The 23,173-nt window shown below is 49.1% G+C and overlaps 1 protein-coding gene across 1 annotated transcript in view; it reads right to left on the bottom strand.

Moving 5' to 3' along the window:
• The window catches only part of COL27A1 (collagen type XXVII alpha 1 chain), a 141,769-nt gene that overhangs the window by 30,070 nt on the left and 88,526 nt on the right, over positions 1-23,173 (bottom strand). Inside the window, exons 28-37 of the mRNA XM_041475181.1 lie at positions 20,192-20,245; positions 12,843-12,896; positions 12,437-12,481; positions 12,279-12,323; positions 12,012-12,065; positions 11,249-11,302; positions 8,953-9,006; positions 7,362-7,415; positions 6,621-6,674; positions 4,648-4,755 (exon numbers count right to left, since the gene is read on the bottom strand). Coding sequence (XP_041331115.1) covers positions 4,648-4,755; positions 6,621-6,674; positions 7,362-7,415; positions 8,953-9,006; positions 11,249-11,302; positions 12,012-12,065; positions 12,279-12,323; positions 12,437-12,481; positions 12,843-12,896; positions 20,192-20,245 — 576 coding nt within the window. The remainder of the gene's footprint in view (positions 1-4,647; positions 4,756-6,620; positions 6,675-7,361; positions 7,416-8,952; positions 9,007-11,248; positions 11,303-12,011; positions 12,066-12,278; positions 12,324-12,436; positions 12,482-12,842; positions 12,897-20,191; positions 20,246-23,173) is intronic.

The raw sequence follows: 23,173 nt of genomic DNA, 5'->3' as shown, positions 1-23,173 counted from the left end.
GAAGTGGAAAGAACTCGACTCCCAGTTTTGCTGAACAATGAGGGAATTTCTTGTTTCAGAGCATGTTGTATTTCAGTACTTCCAGGCTCTCCAATTGCTTTCCTGGAACTGTAAACCCCTTGCTATCAGATGTCTGCCGTGTATGGCAAGCAGCAGATTACACAAACCACAGTGCAGAGCCACAGAGCACAGCTGGAAACCCCTCACCTCCCTCCTCCAACTGGCCTGGGCCTTCCTCAGCCACTGCTGCATGTGTCATCCTCCCAGGGAAGGGCTGAAATGCCACATTTGCTATCACTGCAGAGGAGAAGCAGCAGAAGGAAGCACTTTTTGGGGGAAGAGGTTGTTCTCAAGGCCCACTCATCTGTGGCCAGGCTGTTGGTGGCACACCAGTGACTTCAGCCTCTGCCTTTTACTATCCTCTGATGTAATGAGCAGCTCTGATGGGCAGTCAGATCCTTTGTGAGTGCAGGTTACTCTCCAGGGATGTTCTCTGGGTGTTTCAGGCTCTGTGGCACTATTCCCTCGCAGCCTTACAGATGAGCAGATAAATGATAATTTTTTTTTTTGGCAAACCACACCATGACACTTGCACTGCTGATGGATGCCTTGCCAGAGTTCACCAGGCTCTTGTACTTTCCAGTGTCCCCACACAGTGAGGAGAATATCCTTGTTCTGCCTCACCCATACAAAAAGTCTGAATTTCCAGTCAGTCTCTCTGAATGCAGGTGCCCAAACAGTCCCTGGTGCTCTGCAAGGGGAAGGGATTTTCAGCCTTTTGTTGTTCAAACCAGAGGGCAAATGGCCACATTCAGAAGAGAGTCAAGGTCAAGTGAAGGCAATGAGTTTGTGTTAGAAGACAGAAACCACTAGGAGGGATAATATGTGGGCAAGCGGCTCAGGAAAGGTGCACATCTCTGGAAATTCCAACTGCATCTTGCACTGGTGCTCTGATTTCTCTCTTATGGCCAGGGGGACAACTGGCCCATTCCTCCACTGAGCAGGAACTGGGCTGAAAGGAGCAGTGTGAACTTGGACAAAGTGACCAAAAGATAGAGGATACTCATTTATCTCAGCCCCAGCTGCCTTGAGCCCTGCCAGCCACAGCTGTGAAGCTCATGGACCATCTCAGCTGCCAGGTTTGTTTGCTGAAATCCACTGGCGTTGAAACACGTACAAACTACCCCTGGAGACTCGACTGGGGCCTCCCTGCTGCTTTTTGTTTGAGATTCAAAACCACAGTGGAAACCGGTTTTCAGATATGTTAATGCTGGAAATGGCTGAGCCAAGTGAAAGCTAAAGATCTCTGAAAAACGTTTCCTGAGCACAGAGGGAAGTTTGGTTGTGCTCAGGCAGTCATGTGCTATCAGCATCAGGATGACCCTGTGGAAAATGAAGCCTTGCTCAGGAAAGCCAGATGTGCCTGTGCTGACTCCATGGATCACCAGGTGAGTGTCTCTCTTCCGCAGGACCCAAAGGGGCAGCACAGACCCTCTGTGCTCCCTCCAGCTTTCAAAGTTGCTCTGGGGTACATCCCTTCATCTGCCATCTCCAGGGAGCTCCAGGACTGCAGAGCCTCTAATCTCCTACCATCCTTCATGCTGGCCTGTGGCCATGTTAGGTGTGAGCTGGTGGTGCCAAATTGCCCAGCTCCAGCCTCTGCTCCAGCCAGGATACACAAAACAGGCTGAAAATGTACCAGCAGTGAAGTCAGGTCCTTTCAGAGCAATCTGGCACCTCATTTCCTACATCTGTCACAAGGACACTCGATAGTGAAGTGTCACATTCCTGCAGACATAAGCAAAATAAAGATTAAGACGTTTCCTTGGCATTGAGGACAAACCTTCAAGACGTGGTGTGGCTGCAGAACCCTGTGATGAAAAGGGTTTTTCCAGAGGTTGTTGCTGTCCATGGAGGGCATGTCCCTGTGGATGCTCCCTCTGGAGTAACACAGGGACAAGCCAAGGTTTAGGAGAACCTTTTGTGTGTCCACAATTCCAGATTGGCATCAGCTTCCTCAAATTAACACCAACCTCTTCCAGAAGCAGAAGATGAGCTTCACACCCCCAAATGGAGCTCAGCTGGTTGGCACAGGTAACTGCACAGATCCTTGTGTGTGCATCTCTCCTCCTAAGGGCACAGAAGCATCAACACCTTCCCTGTCTCCTTTGTAGCTGAGCAGGATATCCCAACAAATACTGGAGCTGAGGAAAAGCCCAGGAAAGCATCAGTGGATCCAGGCAGGAATGTGGTGAAGCACAGATGCTAGGACTTGGGGGTGTCATGCCAGGAGAGGCCAAATGGAGATGCAATAGCTGAAGTTCTCAACACCACCTAAACTGATTATTGGACAGCACAACACTGTCACATCAGAAGTGTTAGAACCATTCACAACAGGGTGGTGTGGAATCACTCAGTATCTGCACACCCAAACCCAGCATGCTCCCTCTCCCTGCACTCCAAGCACCTCCAACACCTTCCCCAACCAATTTCTGTGCCACCACACAAATCCTGGACAGGAGTTTGTCACCTTGGTGTCAGCCCTTGGGTGAGCAGCCTTCACAACTTCCCCATGACAAGATTTTTTGTTATCTTGGTCCAGTAGCCTTAAAGACTTCTGTGCACCATGCAGTTTGTGGTGGCTTTTGCAGCATGTCCTCCAGGGGATGGCTTGGCTGGATATTCCAGCTTCTAACCCTCAGCTGGAAAGGAGGGGCTTGCAGTTATCTCCATCTGAGCTGTAAACCTTATCTTGACAGAAATCTAAGGAAAATCCCACTGATATTTCTACTCTCCATGGGAATGTAGAATGAAATTCTCAGTAATGGGAAGAGGAAAATAATTTGTGCTTCTGTCAGAGGACTTCCATATTTAAATGACCTCAGTGAGCACAGGAACACCAGCCTGTGTATTAGGTAACAGTGTCTGGCAGGGCAGGCAGCCCTATCTGGAGACTGTGCAGGTCTGAAAGTCTGCCTGAGTTTAGGCATTAGGAAATTCAAAGAAGTATATTAAAATTGTAGATAGAAATATAGCACTTTGCAGTAAGAAAAAAAAAAAAAAAACAACAAAAAACCCAACAAACCAAAAGGGAGTGATTATGAGCAGGAATCTTGGCTCTATTGACTACTTTTTTTCTTTTTTAAATAAAACAGAAAACACCATCACGTTCCCAGGGATATGCTGGCAAACAGCAGGGACAGAGTCTGAGAGAATCTGTATTTTATACTTTATAACTTAATATGGCTTTTGCATGATTTTAGTATTTTTATTGGTTCTGAAAACATACACAATATAAACACGTGAAGCAGCCAGGAGTACAGCACACGGAGGGCGACTGCCCAGCCGTGCCAGCCTGCAGCTGGGAAGGAGCTGGGGTGCTGGGGACCACCCTTGCCTCTGGTATGATCTCAATCCTGAAAGGGCTCCCTGTTGGGTACAGGGGCCTGTGGCCAAGGGTGCCCTTATTTGGGGCAGGACTACAGGCTTATTCCGCACATTTATGGTGCTGCACTACAGTATTAAGCCAATGTTTCCACTTTCTAGTTGAGTCAGTGCTCAAACCCCGACCTCAGCCCAAAAACAACATAAATCCATCTCTTTTGCTGCTTCCATCCCCTCACACCCTTCTCCCTGCCCTCCTTTCAGCCAGCCACAACAGCACCAAAAGGAAAATCAACGTTTCACCACGGAGCATCCAACCAGGGCTCGGCAGTACCTGCTGGCCCTGCTGCTTCACACCCAGCCCAGGCTGGGATTTCAGAGCTGCTTTTAAACTTGGTCTTCTTGTTCCTTTTCCACAGATGTGTGGGGTTGGAGCTGGTGTGTTCCCCTGCTGCATGAGGGGTAAGACATGTGCCACAGGGGAGCAGTGCATCCCTCTGAGCTGGGCTGCCCCTCTGCTGAATGAGCCTTGCAAAGCCCCTGCTGCTGCTAACTCTGATCCAAGACAACAACCACAATGAATACACCATGTCAGCAACCTGGTAAACTCCACATTTCAAGCAGAAAGGCCTGACTTGCAGAGCAGCCCACTGGGGCACTGGGCAGAGCCTTCTTCCACCTGGCACTGCCTGCTTCCTCTCATCTCAGAGCCAGAATCAAACATTTTCTTTCTACAGCACCAAGATCAGACCTCCAAGTAACCAGACATGCCCAGGATATTCATTAAAGATTCAGGAGTCATATCCTGATGATTTCTTCTAGTTGTTTTCTATATTTAATGGGGAAGTCCTGGAAGGGAAGACCAGAAGCAAGCAAGTAACCATCAGAGAAGGCACAAAGTGGCCAATTCCAAACTCCAGGCCCAAGCCAGCTGTGGCAACCAGGGAAAAATCAGCCCCTCTCAGTCTTCTGGACCTCCTCCTTTAACACTGTGTGGGATCCATCCTACAGAGGTGTGTGAAGGAGGGAGGTACCATTTCTCAAAGCCTGTGGCAGATCAGATTCCCATTCTCAAGCGTGAGTCCTAGCTGAAAGACCAAACCATCTCCTGGACATGGTTTGTCATGAAAACAGCACGTTTTACCATAATGTTTAGGACAAGTTACAGCCCAGGGGAGCTCCTGCCCTGAGCAGTGGCCTGGGTCACAAACTCAGGCCAGCAGGGAAGCCAGGGGTCAGCAAGGGCTGGTTTCACAGACTCACTCGGACACCTGGGATGCCGGGATATCCTGGAGGTCCTTCCTTTCCCTTCAGCCCTTCACTGCCTTTTTCTCCTCTCTCTCCTTCTGGGCCTTGCTCTCCTTTGTCTCCCTGTGGAAGAGAGGAGGGTGGGAGGTTTTTATACCCACACAACACATGGGTCACTGTTCAAAGCTCTTGCGAGGGAAAACCCCACCACATAATTAATATTTCAGGAGTCTGAGAGGAAAAGAGCCTGCAAGAAAAGGGATGAATGAGGATGAGTCATAATACACTTGACATTTAAAAAAAGAGCAAACCCAGGTTTCTTTTCTTTAAAATCTCTTGGCTGAAGGAGAAAGAACTCCCCCATTACACAGAGTAACCTGAACCCCTTTGCTTCTCCTGCAATAAGGCCTGAACCTCCCACATGAATGAGGCAGGCAGACAAGATTTGAAAGTCTCCCTTGCCTCATCCAGAAGCCCTGAGCTTGGGATGCTGAAAGACTTTTAACAGGATGGGTTTGTCTGGAGCAGCTGCTCAGCTCCTGCTGCCAAACAGAAATCAGCCCAGGGCTCCAATAAACACTCTGTGAAACTGTGTCACTGTGCCCTGTAAAGGATCCATGGCCTGAGCAGTGGGTATGCTGTCAAATCACTGCTCTGACAATTACAGAATCACAGAATCAAAGAATCATTTGAGTTGGAAAAGATGTTTAAGATGAATTAATCCAAACTTCAACCCAGCACTGACAAGTCCACCACTGAACCATGTCCCCAGGTGTCACTTGTAGGGATAGTGACTCCACCATTTCCTGTTATGATGCTTGGACACCCTTTCAGTGAAGAAATTTTCCCAATACCCACTTAAAGCCCCCCTGGTGAAACCTGTCATTGAAATTTATGAAAAAATCTGGCAGATAATAAAATTTCAGTATTTGGCAAGATCGACCAACTGGAACATAGAGCAGAAATATAATCATAGAAGTGTAAGAAGTAAATTTATAGCTGCTTTTCTTTTATCAAAATAAATACAATATTGTAAATATTTTGTATTATTCAATACTACCACTCAAAATTATGTGGAGACAATGATAAAGGCCAGTTTTGTACTGAAAGAAACATGTGCAGCCAAGCAGCCTTGAACTGAACAATTTTCCTCTTGCACCTGTGTTGGGAGAGCTCAACAAGATCCCATCTGGTTAAAGAGCACAAACACATCTGCTTAAGTGTCCAGAGACACATTTGGGATGGAAAGAGCTGCTTTGGTTCAAGAGCTCCTGGGCACAGCCAGCAGTGCAAGAGAATACAGAAGCCTTGACTGTCCTTAAGGAAGAGATTTTTGGTCCAACATTCAGAGATAAGCAGAAGTAGAGACACATGGCAAATAGTTTAACTAGAAAGAAGCAATAAACTGCATTGTTGTGGGATGGGCTGCTCTTTCTTTCCATGGAACAAAATTGTTGGCCTGTTTGGAAAGGCTGGCTGTGCAGGGACAGGAATCAGAGCCCTGTTCCAAGGGCAAGGTAGCAAACTCCCAGCAGTGAGAGACAGAGAAAACCCTGAGTGAGATCCTGGGGCTCTGCCAAGGGAAGGGGATCTGGTTTCTTTACTCTCTAACATTGCTCTGGTCAGTGGTGCAGGGGAGAGTGATGGACAATCTTTGATTTCCCTTGCCAGGCCCAGGAATTCCTGATTAGTTGGAAATTTGATCTGTAAAGACTCAAATAAAACAGACAAATTGTTGGAAACCAGATTTTGAAGAACTTGACCTTTCTGGAGATCTGATCAGATGCCAAAGAACGTGGGTAGAGGAGTGAAACAGGAGGGGTTTGTTATGTGTGCTGCAGAAAAAAGCCCTTAGAGATTGCAGGGCAAAGGTTTATTCCACAGAGGACCCATTAATCCCCTCAGCCTCATCCTGGCTCTGGGAATCACAGGGACCTGAGTGCACAGGGATGTGTGTGGGAGCTGGAATTCCATGGAGTGAGTTTTACCTTGATCCCATCTGGCCCGAGCTGCCCGCTGTCCCCTTCCAGCCCAGGTTCTCCCTGTGGACAGAAGCAAACACCATAAGGCTGTGCCTAAATGTGCTTTTCCCTGAGCTTCCTGCAGCTGGCTCACAGCAGCAGCCAGCCTGCAGTGATGGGAGCCCAGCCCTGCACTCTAACACATGTCCTATCTCATACCCTAATGCTGAACAAGGTCTTCCTGGAGCAAGGGCAGGAATTCAGCCTCCTGCTCTATTCTGAGCCACAGTTTCTCCTCCACGGACCCGCTGTGGGAAAAGGAGCTCAGTCTGGATTCACTTAACCTGGGCCTTCCTCATCCTGCTCCAGCAGCTGACCTCGGTCCTGGGAAGGGACAGAGCCCCTGCCAGCCTCAATCCATGCATTCACCCCCCTGCCATGCCTGCACAGTGTGTCCAGTGTTTCCCTGCTAAAGCTGCCGCTGCTCCCGCGTGCACGGACACAGCCCTGGCAAACAGGAGGGCTCTGTTCCACCTCTGCCCCCACACTGCCCCTTTCACACTCGCTGTCCCTGAGTCTGAGAGGCTCCCAGACACTGCTGAGCTCGGGCTGATGGCTCTGTGGGGAAGGTGCTTCCCCCACCTGCAGAAGGAGCAGGGGCTGGGAGAGTTACGGGAAGCAGAGAACAGGGTCAGCCTGTCCAGCCTGTGGGACAGCAAGGACAGAACCTCTGGGAACTGATGAGGCACAGAAGGTGGCCATACTCACTCTTTGGCCAACGAGACCTTGCTCTCCAGGGATTCCTAGCTGGCCAGGATCACCCTAAAAGGAAGGAAGCACAGACAGAGAGACAAGCTGGTTACTGACACTGAGGGAGCGGGAAGTACTTCCCATTGCACTCCTCATTTTGTCTATTTCTTTCCTTCTCCCACACAAACACCTTCAGCTGAGTTTCCAAAGGGGGTTCAAAGGCCCAGCACAGGGGCAGCAAAGAAGGACACATCTCACAGGCTCTGTTGCAATGATGCAAAGATGGACAGGACAGGGTCACAGGGGGTCTGAGCTGTCTGAAGCTGCAGATCCAGAAGGAATTCTCTGGCATGGTCCTTCCCAGACAAGCAGCAGGGTGGGTGCAATGTGGTGTGGTGACCAGAGTGAGGGAGAAAAAAACCCAACAGCTCTTTTCAGCCCAGTTCCAGAAGAACCTGAATCTTTGATAGCAGTTAAATGAGTGAACAGAAGGAGCTGGCAAACAAATGGATCTTGCCAACGTGGCACTGGGGGTAGGATGGCCATAGGGCAGCTTCATCCCAGGTGTGCCCATCCAAGCAAGCTGCTCTGCATGCAGAGAGCTCAGGAAATGCAGAGCATTCAAGGGGAAAAGGTTCGAGATATCCATAAACCTCATCCCACAGCAAACTGCTCTGCACAGACCAGTCTTGGTCCAGCTCCTTCCAGCTTGGAGATGGAGCACGATGGGACTCTCACTCCACAGCTTCCCAGCAAGGCCAGCAGGTCAAGGGGAGTCTGTGCAAATCATCATGTCCTGACCCAAGGAGAGCCAGCCAGGAGCACTGGAGCTGAAAGACTCCTGCAGTATCAGGATGCCAAAGACACGGTAGCTCCAGTGAAGTGTCAGAAGATTTGCCAAGGAAAACATGGCAAAGGATGGGGTGGGGGGTGGAGTGAAGAGCAGCACAGAGGAAATTGCATTTAATCCACACATAGAGTTTGTTCAAAAGCTCTGCTCACAAGAGCAAATGTTCAGACCAAGTGGGTTAGGATTAAATAAAACCCCCTCTGAGCTGCCCAGCATTGGGTTTTTACTCAAACAAAGAGATGGCTTTTATGTCGACAAGAAGGTGCATTCATGGTCTGCAGCAGGGCACCCTTCCCCCTTAACCATCAGAGGAGTTCAGTCCCCAGAGAGCTGAGCCTTGGAAACTGTGGCAAGACCTTGTCTGAGGGTATTTTTAAGTCTGAGACCTTCCTAAGACTCTTCTGGTTTCGAATTAGAAGCTGCCTGGATCTCTGAGTCTCAAGGACTCCTCTCTCCGTTGAGATTTTGGATCTGCAAAGAGTTGAGCTTCATTTCCAAGGCCCTTCACAGCTCTTGAGGCACAAGATCCCTGGGATGGGGCTTCTCCCCAGCCTCTCCCTCAGGATGGGGCTCAGAAATTTGTAAAAAGGGCTAAAATTAACCCAGTTTTAGGTTTTTTAAACTTTATCTTTTATTCAATGCACTATCTGCTTTGGATGCTGGAGGGTAAACCTGCAATGTCACTCAGTCCTTCAGGAACACAAGTTGCCATTTATCTCCCCAGTCTGACAGAGAAACTGCACTCAGGGTTTTTCTTACCTTCATGCCAGGTTCACCTGCAAGACCAGGTTGTCCCATTGAGCCTGGCGGTCCCTGGGAGAAAAAAAACCCCAACAAGATAATGAAAAAACCCATTGTAACAAAGCAGAAAGCAAGATCAAAGACATAACTCCTTTAGCAGAGCTCTCCTGGGACAGCCAAGCCCTGGTTGCAATGCAATTACCTCCCTGGAGCTGGCTCGGGGTCCACAGCATCAAAGAGGCCCCTCCTGAGTGCCTGGGCTCTGGGAGGGCTCTGATCAGCTCTCACACCTCCCCTCTCCCCAGCCTCCTCTGCCAAGCACCTTTCTCTGCTCCTTCCAATCCCTCTGCTTTCTAAGGTTAGTAACCCCACCAGGGAGCAGCACTGGAAGCAGCTGGGATGGAAGGGAAAAGTCCGGAATTAGGCTTGGAAGCTCTTTGCAAGGGTCCAGCAGGCTGGGCTGGTGCAGTGGGTAACAGAAATGTTTGGCTGTGCTCTTGCTCTTGCTCCCTGCAGCCTCACCTGTCCATTTGCACCTGTGTGAGCAAATCCTCTGCACCAAGAGGCTCCTTCTGAGGAGGGGAAGCTGCCCCACATCTTCCAGCTGAGCCTTTGCCCCCCATTCCCCGACAGGCAGGGGCAGCTAAAGGGAGCTGAGGGCAGCAAGGTGACACTGAGCCCTCCAGCACAATTTTTGGCCAGATTAGCCTTGACATCCATCAGCCAGCTGTCTCTGGCTGTACAGGGCCAGCAGATATCCAAAGGCCAAGGCTCAGACCAGAAAACCCCAGCCCAGGCTGGACTGGCTGAGAGAAAGTTCCTCGCTCTCGTGTGAGCACAGACTGTGGTAGAGGGGTTTGGCATCCCTCAGAGAGCCAAAAATGAGTGCATGACCTGGGAAAAGATGGGAATTAAGATAGAATGATGGAAGATGTGAGAATGACCTTGCAAACTGTTCTCACTCAGTCCAGCTCCATGTGCAGCCCCTGAGAGGGGGGTCACAGCCATTCACTATCTTTAGTACCAAGATCTATTGGGAGCTTTCATCTCTGTACATTTTTTGCTACCTCTGAGAAGCGTGGGCAATGAGAGTCTGTAAAACAAGCCCAAAGATGGGACAGTAAAGCTTCTCTTTAAAGGATTTTAGTGGTTTATTTACTTATGATATTTGCATTCCAGACAACAATCTCCCTTCTCTTTACAGTTGGGAATAAAGGAAAAAAGAGCACATAGTCAAGGGAGCTACCCAGGGAATAAAGCCAGTTCCTGGCTTGCTGAAATGGATTCAAGCAGAGGAGGGAGCAGGGTGTGTGTTGGGTTTGTGAACAAACGCTCATGTCACGCAATGAGAAAATTCAAGCTCCAATGAAAGCAAAAATTCTGCTTTGGTTTCTCCAGAGGTGCCAGTGCAGAGAAAGGCTCCTGGAAGAGTTACAGATTTGAATGAAGGTCTGTACTTTCTTGGTTGGCAGCATCCAGAGTGGCTCAGTAGAGCTTTCCAGCTCCCCAGTGTGGTTTACCATGCTGAGAGCTCGCTCCATCCAGTCCAGCAGCCATGAGAATGGAAACTTTCATGACTCACACACTTTGCATAGACTGCATTCAAAGCCACCTTCACGTCTGTGTTACAGCTCAGGACCTACAGAAAGGAGCTGTGCAAGGGGCACTGGCACACGTGATAGAAAGAGCCAAGACTGTATTATTTTAAGAGGAGTAAATAAAGCCAGAAGTGCAGAGGAGTTGGGGGAAACCATGCAGGCATCCCCTGCACTCCATTGGGGCAGTGTTTGGCGGCTGCTGGTCGGTTTTGGTGTGTTTGTATCACTGCTTCATGGCAACCACAGCCCAGCAGCACCGTCAGCAGCAAAGGCGTCTCTGAGCTTCCTGCACTGGCTGCCTCGGCCTCTGCTGGGGCTGCCTCGGCCATCTGGGCGGGCTGGCAAACCTGTGTGTGTCACAGAGAGAGAGAAAGACTGGTACTCAGTCTGAATTGTGCTTGTATTGGCTCCCTGATGCCGCACCTTGGTGCAAAAAGCTGGTCCCTGCCGTGGTCACCTTTGAAATGTGTCTTCTGTTGAGAAGATGGGCCTGCACTTCCAGCAGCTGGGTGTCCGTGGCCTGTGATGGAAGGGGTGCTCAAATTTCTGATTTTCACTGTTTGTTTTGGAAGCTGACTGTCAGACTTCAGGGAAATCCTTCCTGCTCGTTCCACACTGCAAGGTGTGGAGGGAAGTTCCCCTGCACGTTCACTCCTCCCTCAGTCCTGCACTCCTGATGGTAGGGGAAAGCAAACAGCAACAAAGATCTGACCTACCTTGTGACCCATTTCTCCCAAAGGCCCGGGTGGCCCCTGTGGTCCTTGGGGACCCTGCAAAATAGAGACACAAGGCTCTTTTCATTTGTGAAGGGCCATCACTTCCATGGTCTGTAAGATAAAACTCCAGTTCCCTCCCACATCTCAGAGGAGTTCTCACTGCGCAAGATTTGGCTAGTGGGATGGGGAGGCCAGCAGTGGGTGTGCTCAGGCACCTTAGCAGGCAAAGAGCTCAGAAGACCTTCCTCCTCCTGGCTGCCATCTGAAACAACTGCAGTGGCTAATCTGAAAATGTCTGGTTTACTCTCTCCCTTCACAGTCCAGCACTGCTGGCCCTCTTGAGGTCTGTCTTTCCCCAGGGACTCCCCCACAGCTGTGGGCTCAGTTCTGACACCATCAGCCTCCCTCCTGCTCCTGCTTCCACTTCACCTACACTCCAACTCCTCCTGTTACATCTGACCCTGTCCCAGACCCAACCTTGCCCTTCTTTCCTACCTTTCCTTCCAAAACCCACCCCAGGCTGTATCCTACGCTCTCCCTGGTAGATCCATGGCTCCCTTTGGCTTTCCAGGGGTCTGACCTTGTCTTTCCTTATGGCTCCTAAGACTCTAGCCAAGCCTTTCACATCTCTGACCACCTTGGAGGTGGCAAGGACAGAGAAGCTGGGAATGGGATAAGTGGTGGAGAACAGACATACAAAGAAAGAAATCAAGTGTTTGTGTACAAGGAAGGACAGATGGAGAGAGAGTGATAAGAAACTTGCCGGGTCGCCTGGAGCCCCTTTTGCTCCCGGAGGTCCAGAAGGTCCCTGGATACCCTAGAAAAATTAAAAGCACCAGGGTCAGCTCCAACCCAGCAGCAATCCTTCACATTTCTCAGCAGAAATGTGCACCTCCAAAGTGCTCCAGTGACAGGAGGGGAGAGGCAGCCCTGCAAGTGTGAGATAGGGCCCAGATTCTTCCCCCTGGACCAGGACTCAAAACTTAAGGGCTTGAGGCTATGAAAGGAAGTAGAAGGCATGGACACTTACCGGGAAGCCGCGTGCTCCGGTCTCCCCAGTCTCCCCCATCTTGCCCTGTGGACACACAGAGCAATTATCACCTGGGGATGTGCTGACTCACCCGTGGTGCTCTGAGGACATGTGGGTGTCCCCAGGGCTGGCAGCTCTGGCTCTCACAGAGGACATACCTGCAGCCCATCTGGGCCTGCCCTGCCTGGCTCCCCTGGTCGGCCCTGTGAAACAAAGAGACAAAGACATCCAGCAGCAGCACAAGCTGTTGGTGATGCTCTTCTGCCCCAACCCATCTGCTCTTGCATTTTTATGCATCAAATTTCCCTTTCCCTTCCTTTCCCTGCAGCTTTTGAGAGGCCAAATACCTGGGATCATGGCCCAAGGAACACCCAACCAGCTGGGAGTGTGGGCAAGGGTCCTGATACCAATGCTGGATAGATTTTACTCTGGGTGAAAGACAGACTCATCCCTGCTGGTTGATCCTCATGGAACAATTGAACATCCCTGTTCCTGGAGGAGGATGTGACCTTGATCCTGCCCAGAGCATTTCACAGCAGAGCTGAGAGCAGCCTTGGCACTCACCTTGACACCTCGCGCCCCTGGCTCGCCCACGGGTCCATCAGGCCCTCTGGCACCCTAGAAGGAGGCAAAGAGAGGCAAAAATAAGAACACAGAGGATATGGCTCACTGGAAAATCCAGCTGTCTCTTTAGCCTTGGCCACCAGGACAGTCCATGAGATCAATCCTGGCTTAGCCAACTTATACCTGCTTGGGTTGAGCACAGCAGCTCAGAGCCCAGGACTAAAAAGTTTCTTTCTGTGTTTTGTTGCCTCATTTCTCACTGTTACCAGCACACAGCACTTTTTATTCCTGTTAAACCAACTACCAACCACTGACCCAAGCCAGAGGAGAAAAGCAGGCTAGGAACAGCCTTATTTTCAGACAATGGTTACATGACAACACTTTTGCAATGCACAGACAAACCTGCAGTTCCAGCCTTATTGACAGCAAACTTTTCCTTCCTAGAAACCTTGCTTTTCCAACACCTTTGCCCTTAACCCTTGCCACACCACACTGTCACATGCTCACAGTGGTGGTATAGAGGTGCACAACCCCCACTGTGCAGTACCTTCACATTGGGCCCCAAACTCCTCCCAAAGGGAAAGTTGTATTTGCTGGCAGCTGAACACCAAGGCCTCAGCTACAGCTGAGTGATGTTTAAAGATCTGGCTGCTGTTAAGGACCAGGCAGGTGCTGGTGCATGTGGAGGTGGGGAGGGTCTGGTGCCATGCCTGGATCTGCTCCTGGGTGTGTAAGTATGAGGTGGGCACAGGGGCCTCAGGAGGTGTGTGGGACACACACCCTGCTGCAAATGAGCAGGTGTGAGCAGCTAAAATTAAATAAGCAGTTCATGGTATAGCTTGGGCATCACTGAGGAAGGGGTATCCTTGTTCTTTTAGAGGGTTCCAAGTGAGGAGAGTCCTGGGAAGAAGGTAAGGATATGATCAGAGAATCACAGAAAAAATGGTTCAGTTGAAAGGGACTTTAAAGACCATCTATCTTTCAAGGGAAGCTGAACACACAACCCTCTACACCATTTGACCCCCAGAGACCAGTGTGTCACACAGATAGAGAATAAAGAGCCACAGTGAAGGAAAAGAGTTAAAAAAGGGCATATGAAGAGACTTTATTAACAGACATCATGTTCATAATCAGTTCATGAGCTCAGTTAGGACACTCAGGCAGTACTGCAGTATAAATAATAAATAAAAGCACAGAGCGGTGCTAGAACGTAGTGGTAAGAGGAATTCTGAGAGCTGGCCAATGCAGAAAGGGAAAACAGGAGCCAATGTGCTTAATCGGGATGCAAACCCAGTGCCAAAAGTAATAACAGGGCTAGGGAGCCAGTGTGTTAGAAAAGCAACTCCAGGATGACAGGCAAAGAGAGAGACTCACAAAGAAAAGCAGTGTACAGCAGAAATGTATAGGAACCCCAGCCAAATTATTACAGCAGGCAAACATTGTCAATATAAAATAATGCAAAAACTCCTACTGAGCTTGGCAAAGCCCTGTGCTGCTCAGAGGAGCAGAGACTGAATAACCAAGGGCCTGTATTGCACTGCCGGTATGGCACAGCTCTGAAGAATGCTCAGCCTGGCCTCCAGGACAGACAGACAGACAGACAGACAGAGGGCTGTGCCCCAGATGGGATCCCCACAACACAAGGGGTGTTTCACAGCTGGGGCTGTGCTGCACAAATGTCACAGCACCTCTCACCAGCCCAACACCCCAAGTGCTGTGGCTCATGCTGGCCCCTAGATCAGAGAGCAGTAAAGACCAAAAGTTTTATTAATCCATGTCCCTATAAACCTCAAAGCACAATGACAAAGACCAGAAGGTCACTTAAAAGCTGGGTACTGACAGCTCGAGTCAGACAGGCCTGTTACTGGGGGTGGTGGAAGAGCAGGGCTGGAGGCACCTTGGAGGCTTGGAGGCCCACAGATACCCAGAGCTGCGCTGGAAGGGAGGTGTCAGCATGGGCACCACGTTGGCACTCTGGGAAAGCACCCTCCACAACCAAATGCTCCTCCTCCCTGGAAAACAAACTGTTCCCCTCTTCTTTGAGCAGCCTCTTGGATATTTTGCGCAGTTACATCTTTACTGTCTGAGATGATGTGGTGAGCTGCTAGTGAAGCAGGGGGAGGATGTGCAGAGGGCAAGGATTCCTTAGCTCAGGCCTGGAAGAGGGAACAGGGATCAGAAGCAAGTGGGACATGGGAATTACAGTGATGACCTGGGTTAGCATTGGGAAGGAAACTGGAATGAGTCTGGCCCCTCCAGACCCATCTTCTGCAGCCTGTCCTGCCCTGCCCAGCCCCTTTGCCAGTGCAGGGGCTGCTCTAAGCTGGGTGGAGGCTGTTGGGTGCCCTCAGTGATGGCTGTGGCTCTCACCAGGGCTGGCTGGCTGGCTGGGGAGGTGTTTACAGAATCCTCATCTCTTCCAGCAGAGCCCTGTCACCAGCACGGCAGGATCTGCCAGGGCAATCTCCCTTCACAGCAGTCACCTGCCTAATCCCATCACAGCACATCCCATTGGCGTCTGGCCTGAAGAAGGAGAAAATGACACTCTATTCTCAAACACAAGCTTCATCTTCTCTGGCCTCCTGGGCTGAAACCTGGCATAAAGGCTTCCCCTAATCCACCCTGACAGGAAAAGCTACATTTAGTCAATTAGTTAAATTTTTAAAACTCTCTTTTACTGACAACACTGGCTAGAGATGAGTGAGTGAGGTCCTGGCAGCTCTCCAGGGTGCAACCCAAAGCCAAGAGCCTCAAGGCTCCTCAGAAGACCTCAAGTTGCCTTCCCCCTGCAGATCTGGCAGATTGGCCTTGCAAGCAGGGCTGAGCACAGCCCTGGGCTCCCCTTGGACCCTCAGTGCAGGCCAGGACAGCATTTCCCTGTGCTCAGCCACACCGAGCAGTGCTCAGAAACCCCAGGCTAAACAAGGGCTCCCACGGTGGCTGGAGGTGACAGCTCAGAAAGGCAGGGGAACCCAGCTCCAGGCTTTGCCAGTCCAGGTGAGGCAATTGTGATGTATCCTGCTGCTAAAGCAGACAATGCTCCTGCAGAACTGTGTACTCAACAAGGTGTTTCTGCAGAGCAGTGCTGCATTTCCTGCTGTTAAACACCAACTCAGAGCTCAGACAGACAGTGACCAGCCTCTCAACAGCAGCATGAAGCAGCAGTCAGTAGCTCCTTCCCAGAAAACCAAAGCTCCTTCCTTACCCAGTTATCCAAATATTGATATTTTGCTATCACAGCCTGGCCAAACAAAAAAGCAAGCAGATGCCTTGAGTGAAGCCAAAGGGAGACATCCCTGGCCACGGATCTGGAAAGAGCTTTTCCTCAAACACTTCTAAGGCTTTCTCAGTCAACTAGAAAGATCCTTGGAAGCAGAACAATAACCTTCCACTTCTCCATGAACAACAACTCAGCTGGGCTTGGAAAGGCAAATATTTTCAGGTTTGCTTAGATAACACCACTTTACAAATCCCTGGCATTTATAAATTCCTGCAGTTGGTGATGCTGGAGATCATTGGGTCCAAGTGGCAGAGGCAGCAATTCCTTCCCTCTGGCATGGAGCAGCAAAGGGCCTGGAGTGCAGATGTGCTCCCCTTTCCTTGGATTTACCTGGGCAGCAGCTGGTGCAGGAGCTGGATGAATGAATGGCACAGTGGAAAAGAGAAATGTGCTTTGGGATTTCAAAAGCTGCCCTGTATCACCTGAGCCAGAACCCAGCAGTGAGAGGATAAAATTCTAGAAACAGTGACAGGCACCTTGGCCAGGAGAACAGGGCAAGGTAAGGCACTTTACAGCAGGATTTCAGGTGCAGCTTTATAATGTGAGTTACAAAATCATGCCTCTGGTTGATACTCAGCCTTTCATAGAGAATCCCAGTCTTTTTGGTGACATTATCCTTAGGAGACCACACATTTTCCTGCTGTGAGGAGCAGAAATGTGCTTTAGGATTTAAGTGACATAGGGTGAGGGGCTTGTTGGACCAACTGCCTCCAGATTTAAACCTTGATTTGGTTAAATAATTAGGTTTAAGCATGTACATAGCTGTCACTAGCTGGATGTTAAGCACATATCCAAGTGCTACACTGAGTACAGATGAAGGGAAATGAGCCTGGGCTCGCATGTCCAAGTTTCTTCTCCTTAGGGAAGACTAGAAAGGAAATAACATTTGAGGAAGATTGTTCAGTATCAGTTTGGTGGAATAAACAAAGAGTTGTGAAGGAACAATGCTCTGTCAGGACTAAAAAGAAGGCTACAATTTAAAAAAAGCTTTTCTTTTTAGAATATACATATCTTTGACACTATAAAAGCTATCACAACATAAATGCAGACCCCAAAAAGTCTCCATTGTTCTTTACAATCAAAACCATATTTGCTATTTACGTTTCCTTCAAAAGCAGAATAACTTTAATGAAGCATCCACAAACAGAGCTCATGGAATCCACAAACATCTGGCAGGGGCTGCATTCATGTTTCCACTCTGAATTGAATTACATCCCTTCTGTAAGCTGGGACAGACATAGGGTAATGGCTGAAATTACAGTTGGGGGATCATTTCCCCATCCTGGGTAAAGCAAGAGCTGGAATCACAGGAGCAAGTGAGCAAATATAGGATGCTGTGTGCATGGAATATCTTCTGAGAGTATGAAGAGAATGAAAATGTGAATGAGAGAGATTTGAGCCAGAAATCCTCCAGGCAGGAGATCTGCTGGTTCTTACAATACTGACTCCCCTACATCATATCCACTGAAATCTGTAGAATTTCACAGCAAAGCCCAAGTTTGTCCTTCCTGCTGGGGATCTCAGAAAGTGCATCTCTCTGCCTCACAAATTCTGCATGGATGAAATCACTGCAGTGCTCAAACAACAGCAGATCTCCACCACAGCACAGCCCAGCAGTGGGAGCTGAGAGGAGGAGCACCAGCAGCAGATCCAGAGGCTCAGTCCTTGCTGGTAGAGCTTTAGGCAGAGTTTTACCCCTCTTCAATACTGGTGTCCTTAGGGCAAGACCAATTCCTTAATGCTCCCTTTTCCCCAGGCACTGCCTCCTTTCTGCCTCAATGCTCTGCACATCCTGAGGTGACTTTCTGCAGGCACTGCAGCCTGTCAGGGTACAGCCACTGCTGCATTCCTGGTTTGCAGGGCTGGGATGCACTTTGAAGTCTGGCTCCCTCTGTGGAGGCATGTCCAGAGGGAGTGAGCAGCACAGGACCTGCTGCACTGAACGTCTGGAGAGGAAATGTAAAGCCAGGCCATGCAGCTGAAGGTCTCTGCTATATGATATGTCATTCTGAGGATGGACAGGGCTGGTGGCAGCTGATGTTCCACAGGATTTCTCTGGAGGGTTTGACACCCTCTCTCTGGATCCAGCTACAGCCAAAGGCAAATCCCTGATGTCCCAGGCAACCTCCTGTCTTGGGAGCTGAATCCAGCTGTCCTTGTGGGCTGAGGACTGGAGGCCAGCATGAATGTAAGAGGCTGAAGCAGGTTTATGAGAGGGAATCTTGGACAACCCAAGAGCCAGACACTGCAGCTGCTGTGCATGCCTGCTGAAAGGAGAAGCTCAGGGGCAGGGATGGGGATGGATCTCTGGCTGGCAGCTGGGAGGAGGCAGTTCCAGGACTTCTTTTTCTTGTCACTGCAAACATTAAAGGCACTGGCAAAAGCACCTGATCCCCTGAGAGGACCCACCTCTCCAAGAGCCCTCACATTCACAGCCTGGATCCATCAGAAGGTGTTTCCTGTTCAACCCTGGGCTGCAGTTTCACCTTGGGATATTTTCCACCATCCATTCAGAGCCTGCCATGAAGGAACACCTCCAGTTTCTCATCCAGCATGATCATGGATGTCCCAGGCAGCCCAGTTAGTCCCTGCTGGGCAGCACAGAGGAACCACACTCCCCAGGGGCCCCTCTGCAAGTGGACCTGGGGAGGGAAATCCATGGGCCTTCCCACCAAGGAACACAGAGCAGCGGGAGCTTCTTCCCAGTCACAAGTTAAAGATGAGCCCTGATAAATATCTGCCTAGCTTGGATGTTACTGGCATCCTTCTAGATGTGATTTTAAAGTTTAGAGCAGTTCCAGGGTACATAACTCCCTGGTTACAAAGATTCCTAGTTGGTTATTCCATTTTCTTTTGCTGGTCCCAGCTATTTGAAGAAAACATTCACTCTGGCATAGGGAAACACAAAATTGTTGGCTGTCCTGAATCCCCCAAGCAGAAGTTGCAGAAGAAGCAGAGATGGGAGTAGGTAAAATGTATAGTTTACTCCATTGAAATGAAACACAGAAACAGATCCTTGGAGGGAGAAATGCAAAATATGTTGTTGTTGGGGCCTTCAGCAGAATTCATGTGTGCTCGCTATTAATACTTTGTAAAGCAGCTGGACAAGGAAAAACAATCCAAAGCAGGGATGCTCCTGCAATAAATATCCCCTTGGAGAAGAAAGATTGAAGAGCTCAGTGGGACGGGGACTGGATGTCACAGGCAGGAAAACAAGCAGCTTTGGCAGGTCTAGAGGTCATTGTCCTGTCGGCTGTCACCCAAACAGGGCGGGGAGAGCCACACAAGGACTGACTCTGAGTGTCTGGGAGCTCTTTTTTGAGGGAAATGTGAGCTCACAGCACTGCCAGTGGTGCCAGGCAGTGGCACCCAGCACGAGGCTGGGGACTGCTCTTGCCAGGCAGGGTGAGGAGTCACCTGTGCTCACAGGGTGGTACACTTCAAATCAGGGCTGGAAAAGTCCTTAGAAAGGCAGAGGATGTGCTTTTAATTTGATCTACTGACAGTGCAAAGCACACCTTCTCACATGCCTGTGGAGCCCTGCTGGGAGGTGTCAGTCCTGTGGGACTGGAGGGGAACACATGGGTAGAACAGCCCAGCTCTATTTCTGTCAGCCTTGTCTCTTAATTCTGTGTCATGACATAACATTTCCTCCTTCATCTGCCTCTGGTTATATCACAACACTTCGTATCTCAGCTACTTTTTCTCCCACAGCAACAAAGGCACCTGTTCTGGTTTTCTACCTGCACCCTTTCCCACAATTTCAGGCAACTAAATCTTATCCTCACCAGAAGCATCCATAAACTGTATTTTGACATGGTAGATAGTTGGAAAAGACAGGCTGGACCACTTCCATGATAACCTCTGCTCTGGCACCCCCCTGCCCTTACACACCCTTGCATCCACTCCCCTGGTAAGATTTGTTCCAAGGACCTTTATGCGCAGCAGAAGTGTGTCTGCAGAGGTGCTGCCCAACTTCTGCTCATTTCACATCCCCAGACCAAACCAGCAAGTTATTTTTCCAGTGTCTGGAAGAGGAGAGGGATGAAAGCTCGTGGACAGTGCTTACCCTGCGGCCTTTCACCCCTCGGATCCCTGGTGCACCCCGGGCTCCTGCTGGACCCTGCAAGGGGAAAAAGGACACAAAATGAGGAAGGCAGCAGCCTTGGTAGGACCCTGCATTCCTATGTGATCTGCAGGGGACTCACATGCAGACCTGTGACCAGCAGATTGGTTCATTAAACACTTGCTAAAAACATCACTATTTTCACTTGTCTATAAATGCCCTTTTTTTTTTTTTTTTTTAAGTCACGGATTGTCTTTGGATTGTGAACATTTAGGCCAAAGATCCTGGCTAAGGTTTGTATGCTTAATGACCTGCAGGCTGTTATCTGTGTCAGTGGTGTGATGTGAAGAGAAGTTGAACATCCAGAATCCTCTCTGAATCTATTAAAAGCAGCTGTTTCTCAGCATCTGTTCAAAAATAATAATAACCAGGATCTGGTTTTTAGATGTCCAAATACAAAATCAGACACCTCATCTTGGGTATCCAAGTTTGATCTTTTCAGCCAAATACTGACTTTATCTTTAAGTAACTGTTGCCCTGTTAATGCTGCATAAATATTGATACTGGCAGATAGGTGCTAATTTAAAGTGGACTGATGGTGTTGTGGATGATCCTGTTCTCACAACAAAAGAAGGATTTCAGGTTTTCTTTCAATCTGGATTGGTACACATATGATTCATTAATGTGCATACAGAAAATGCAGAAAGCCAGTTATTTTTCCCCTGCTAGAATATTTATCAGAGTAAAAAAATAAAGGACGTATTTATTTAATAGGACTTAATTCTGTATCACAGCTTTTTAACCTGATATTTAAAGTCAGTGCCTTTCTGCTGTCAGAAAAGAAAACCTCAAAATGACACATTCACTCCTTGCTCTCTCAAACATTCCACATCAAATTTGGCTGTTTACATGTTAATAGCTCTTACCAACTGTCAGCCCTGCAAATTCCACAACAGATCAGAAGAGAATTGGACTGTGATCTTCCTACTGCTCCTATAACTGCCATTTATGAAGATTTTGCTTTTGTGCATGGCATGTAAGTTCAGGATACAAATGCTGAGCTGTTCTCACTCAGAATGGAAAAGTCAGTTGACTGTAACTGTATTTGTGATCACAGTACATCTCAGTTTTGGTAGTGAGGACAGTGGTGACTGGCACAGGCAGTGGATGTGTCAGATGCCTGTTTTACAGAGATTTTTATGATAACCATGTACTGAAATGAAATCCTTAGCTGGTATTTGGAATCTCCTCTGGAAGTCTCAGCCTATCCCAAGCAGCTTATGAAAGTACAAGGACAGAAACATTCATTGTAATGGAAAATGTTGAGGGAATAGCTAGATACCCTGCTGGAATTCCAGTGAACTCTTTGGAAGGTAAGTGACCTTAAATATTCCTATATATACATATTATTTCCAAAACTGTATATAAACAGAAAAGATGAAGAAGAGTAAGAAGTGAGTAAGAAGAGGAAAAAGGAATTGACAAGCCTCAGGAAGCTAAAACCAAGGGCAAAGTTTCCTACCATTGACTTTGCTCCCCATTTCCAGTCATCCCTTGTTGAATTAATCAGCCATCACTGCTAAGGCTCATTCAAAGATTTTAACAGTTTAGGACAAACAACAACTGCTGCCTCAGGTCTGGCTTGAAAGGCAAATGAGGAATGTTTGGTGGAAAAACAGCTGGACTTAATGAGTAGGGATTTGATATTAGGAGATTATTTGATTTACTGGCTCTGTGGGGAAGTTTGGCTTATTGAATTATGACTTTTTAAAATGCAGTTGTGGAGCAAACATTTTACTTGGACGATCTTATTATTTGCCTGAAGGAGAAGAGGGAACTGAAGGAAGCAGAAGGACCTGGGGACGGTCTCAGCTCCCAGAGCTTTGCTGAGAGGTTTTGGCATCTCCACCTGGATCTGATGCCTCAGCTCTTTCTATTGTTATGCCCCAGTGAAGACAGACAAAATTTGGCTTCACTTGAAGGTACATTTAGTGGTGCATGGGACGGTGCTCAGGGCTGGAGCTCTCTGCCACAGCACAGAAACTGCCTTGGCCATGGGTGCTCACAGGCCTGGAGCAGGAGGAGCCCAATGCTCCAGCTGTCCCCAAGTCATGTGGCAGCTAACATGATGGGAATTTGTTAAAAATGAGACATCTACTGATATGCAGCTGCCTGTAGGGTTCTGTCACCAGCAAGTGCTTCCACGAGGAGCCACAGAGCAGCTCAGTGTTGGGGGCTGCGTGTGGCATCGTGCTGCTTTTATTGTAAGGACCTGGCTGGTGTCACTGCTGCGCTCCAGACAGAGATGGGCCACCCTGAGGTGCTGCTTGAGCTCCGATTTTCTCTTTTTCTCACCTCCACTCACTTGTTACTGCACAGTCTGTGCCCAGCTGCCTGCAGCCATGCACCCAGAGCATCCTTGAGCTCCTGGCAGTGGCACAGCTGACCCTGATTTGGAGGCCACACCTTTGGCACTTCCCGGGCATTTCACTGCTGTGATCTTCCTCCCAGTTACCAGCACTGTGGGAATTCACACACTGAGCAAAATCCATTCCCTGTACCCACCCAGGGCAGCCTTTTTGTTGGCTTCAGCAGCACTTGTGCTGCTGGGAGAGCCCGAACTACATCTAAAGAACATCTGTGGGAAACTGGAGCCAGGCTAAAATCTGCCTCCATGGTGATTGCATGCTCCAGCCACAGCTGCAGTGTGCCAGACAAGCCTGTCCAGATGGAGGGTCTGTCTGGGGGAGCTGCTCTGCTGCTCCTCTCATGCCAGCAGGGGCTTTGACCACGCAGGATGGTCACGCTGCATGCCATGGTCACTGTGATAAATGACCATGATAAATCACTGTGATACATCACTATATCACATATCACCACAGTGCCAACCATTCCCAGCCCAGAACACCTTGAACTAGGGAGCTTGTGTCCTGCCAAAAGATTGAGGCTGGATTGTGACTTTTGCAACCCTCCTCAGGAATATAA

This window comes from Pyrgilauda ruficollis, unplaced genomic scaffold (genome assembly GCF_017590135.1).
Source record: "Pyrgilauda ruficollis isolate IOZ18807 unplaced genomic scaffold, ASM1759013v1 scaffold34, whole genome shotgun sequence".
NCBI classification, from domain to species: domain Eukaryota; kingdom Metazoa; phylum Chordata; class Aves; order Passeriformes; family Passeridae; genus Pyrgilauda; species Pyrgilauda ruficollis.
This window is presented reverse-complemented; position numbering and strand designations above follow the sequence as displayed.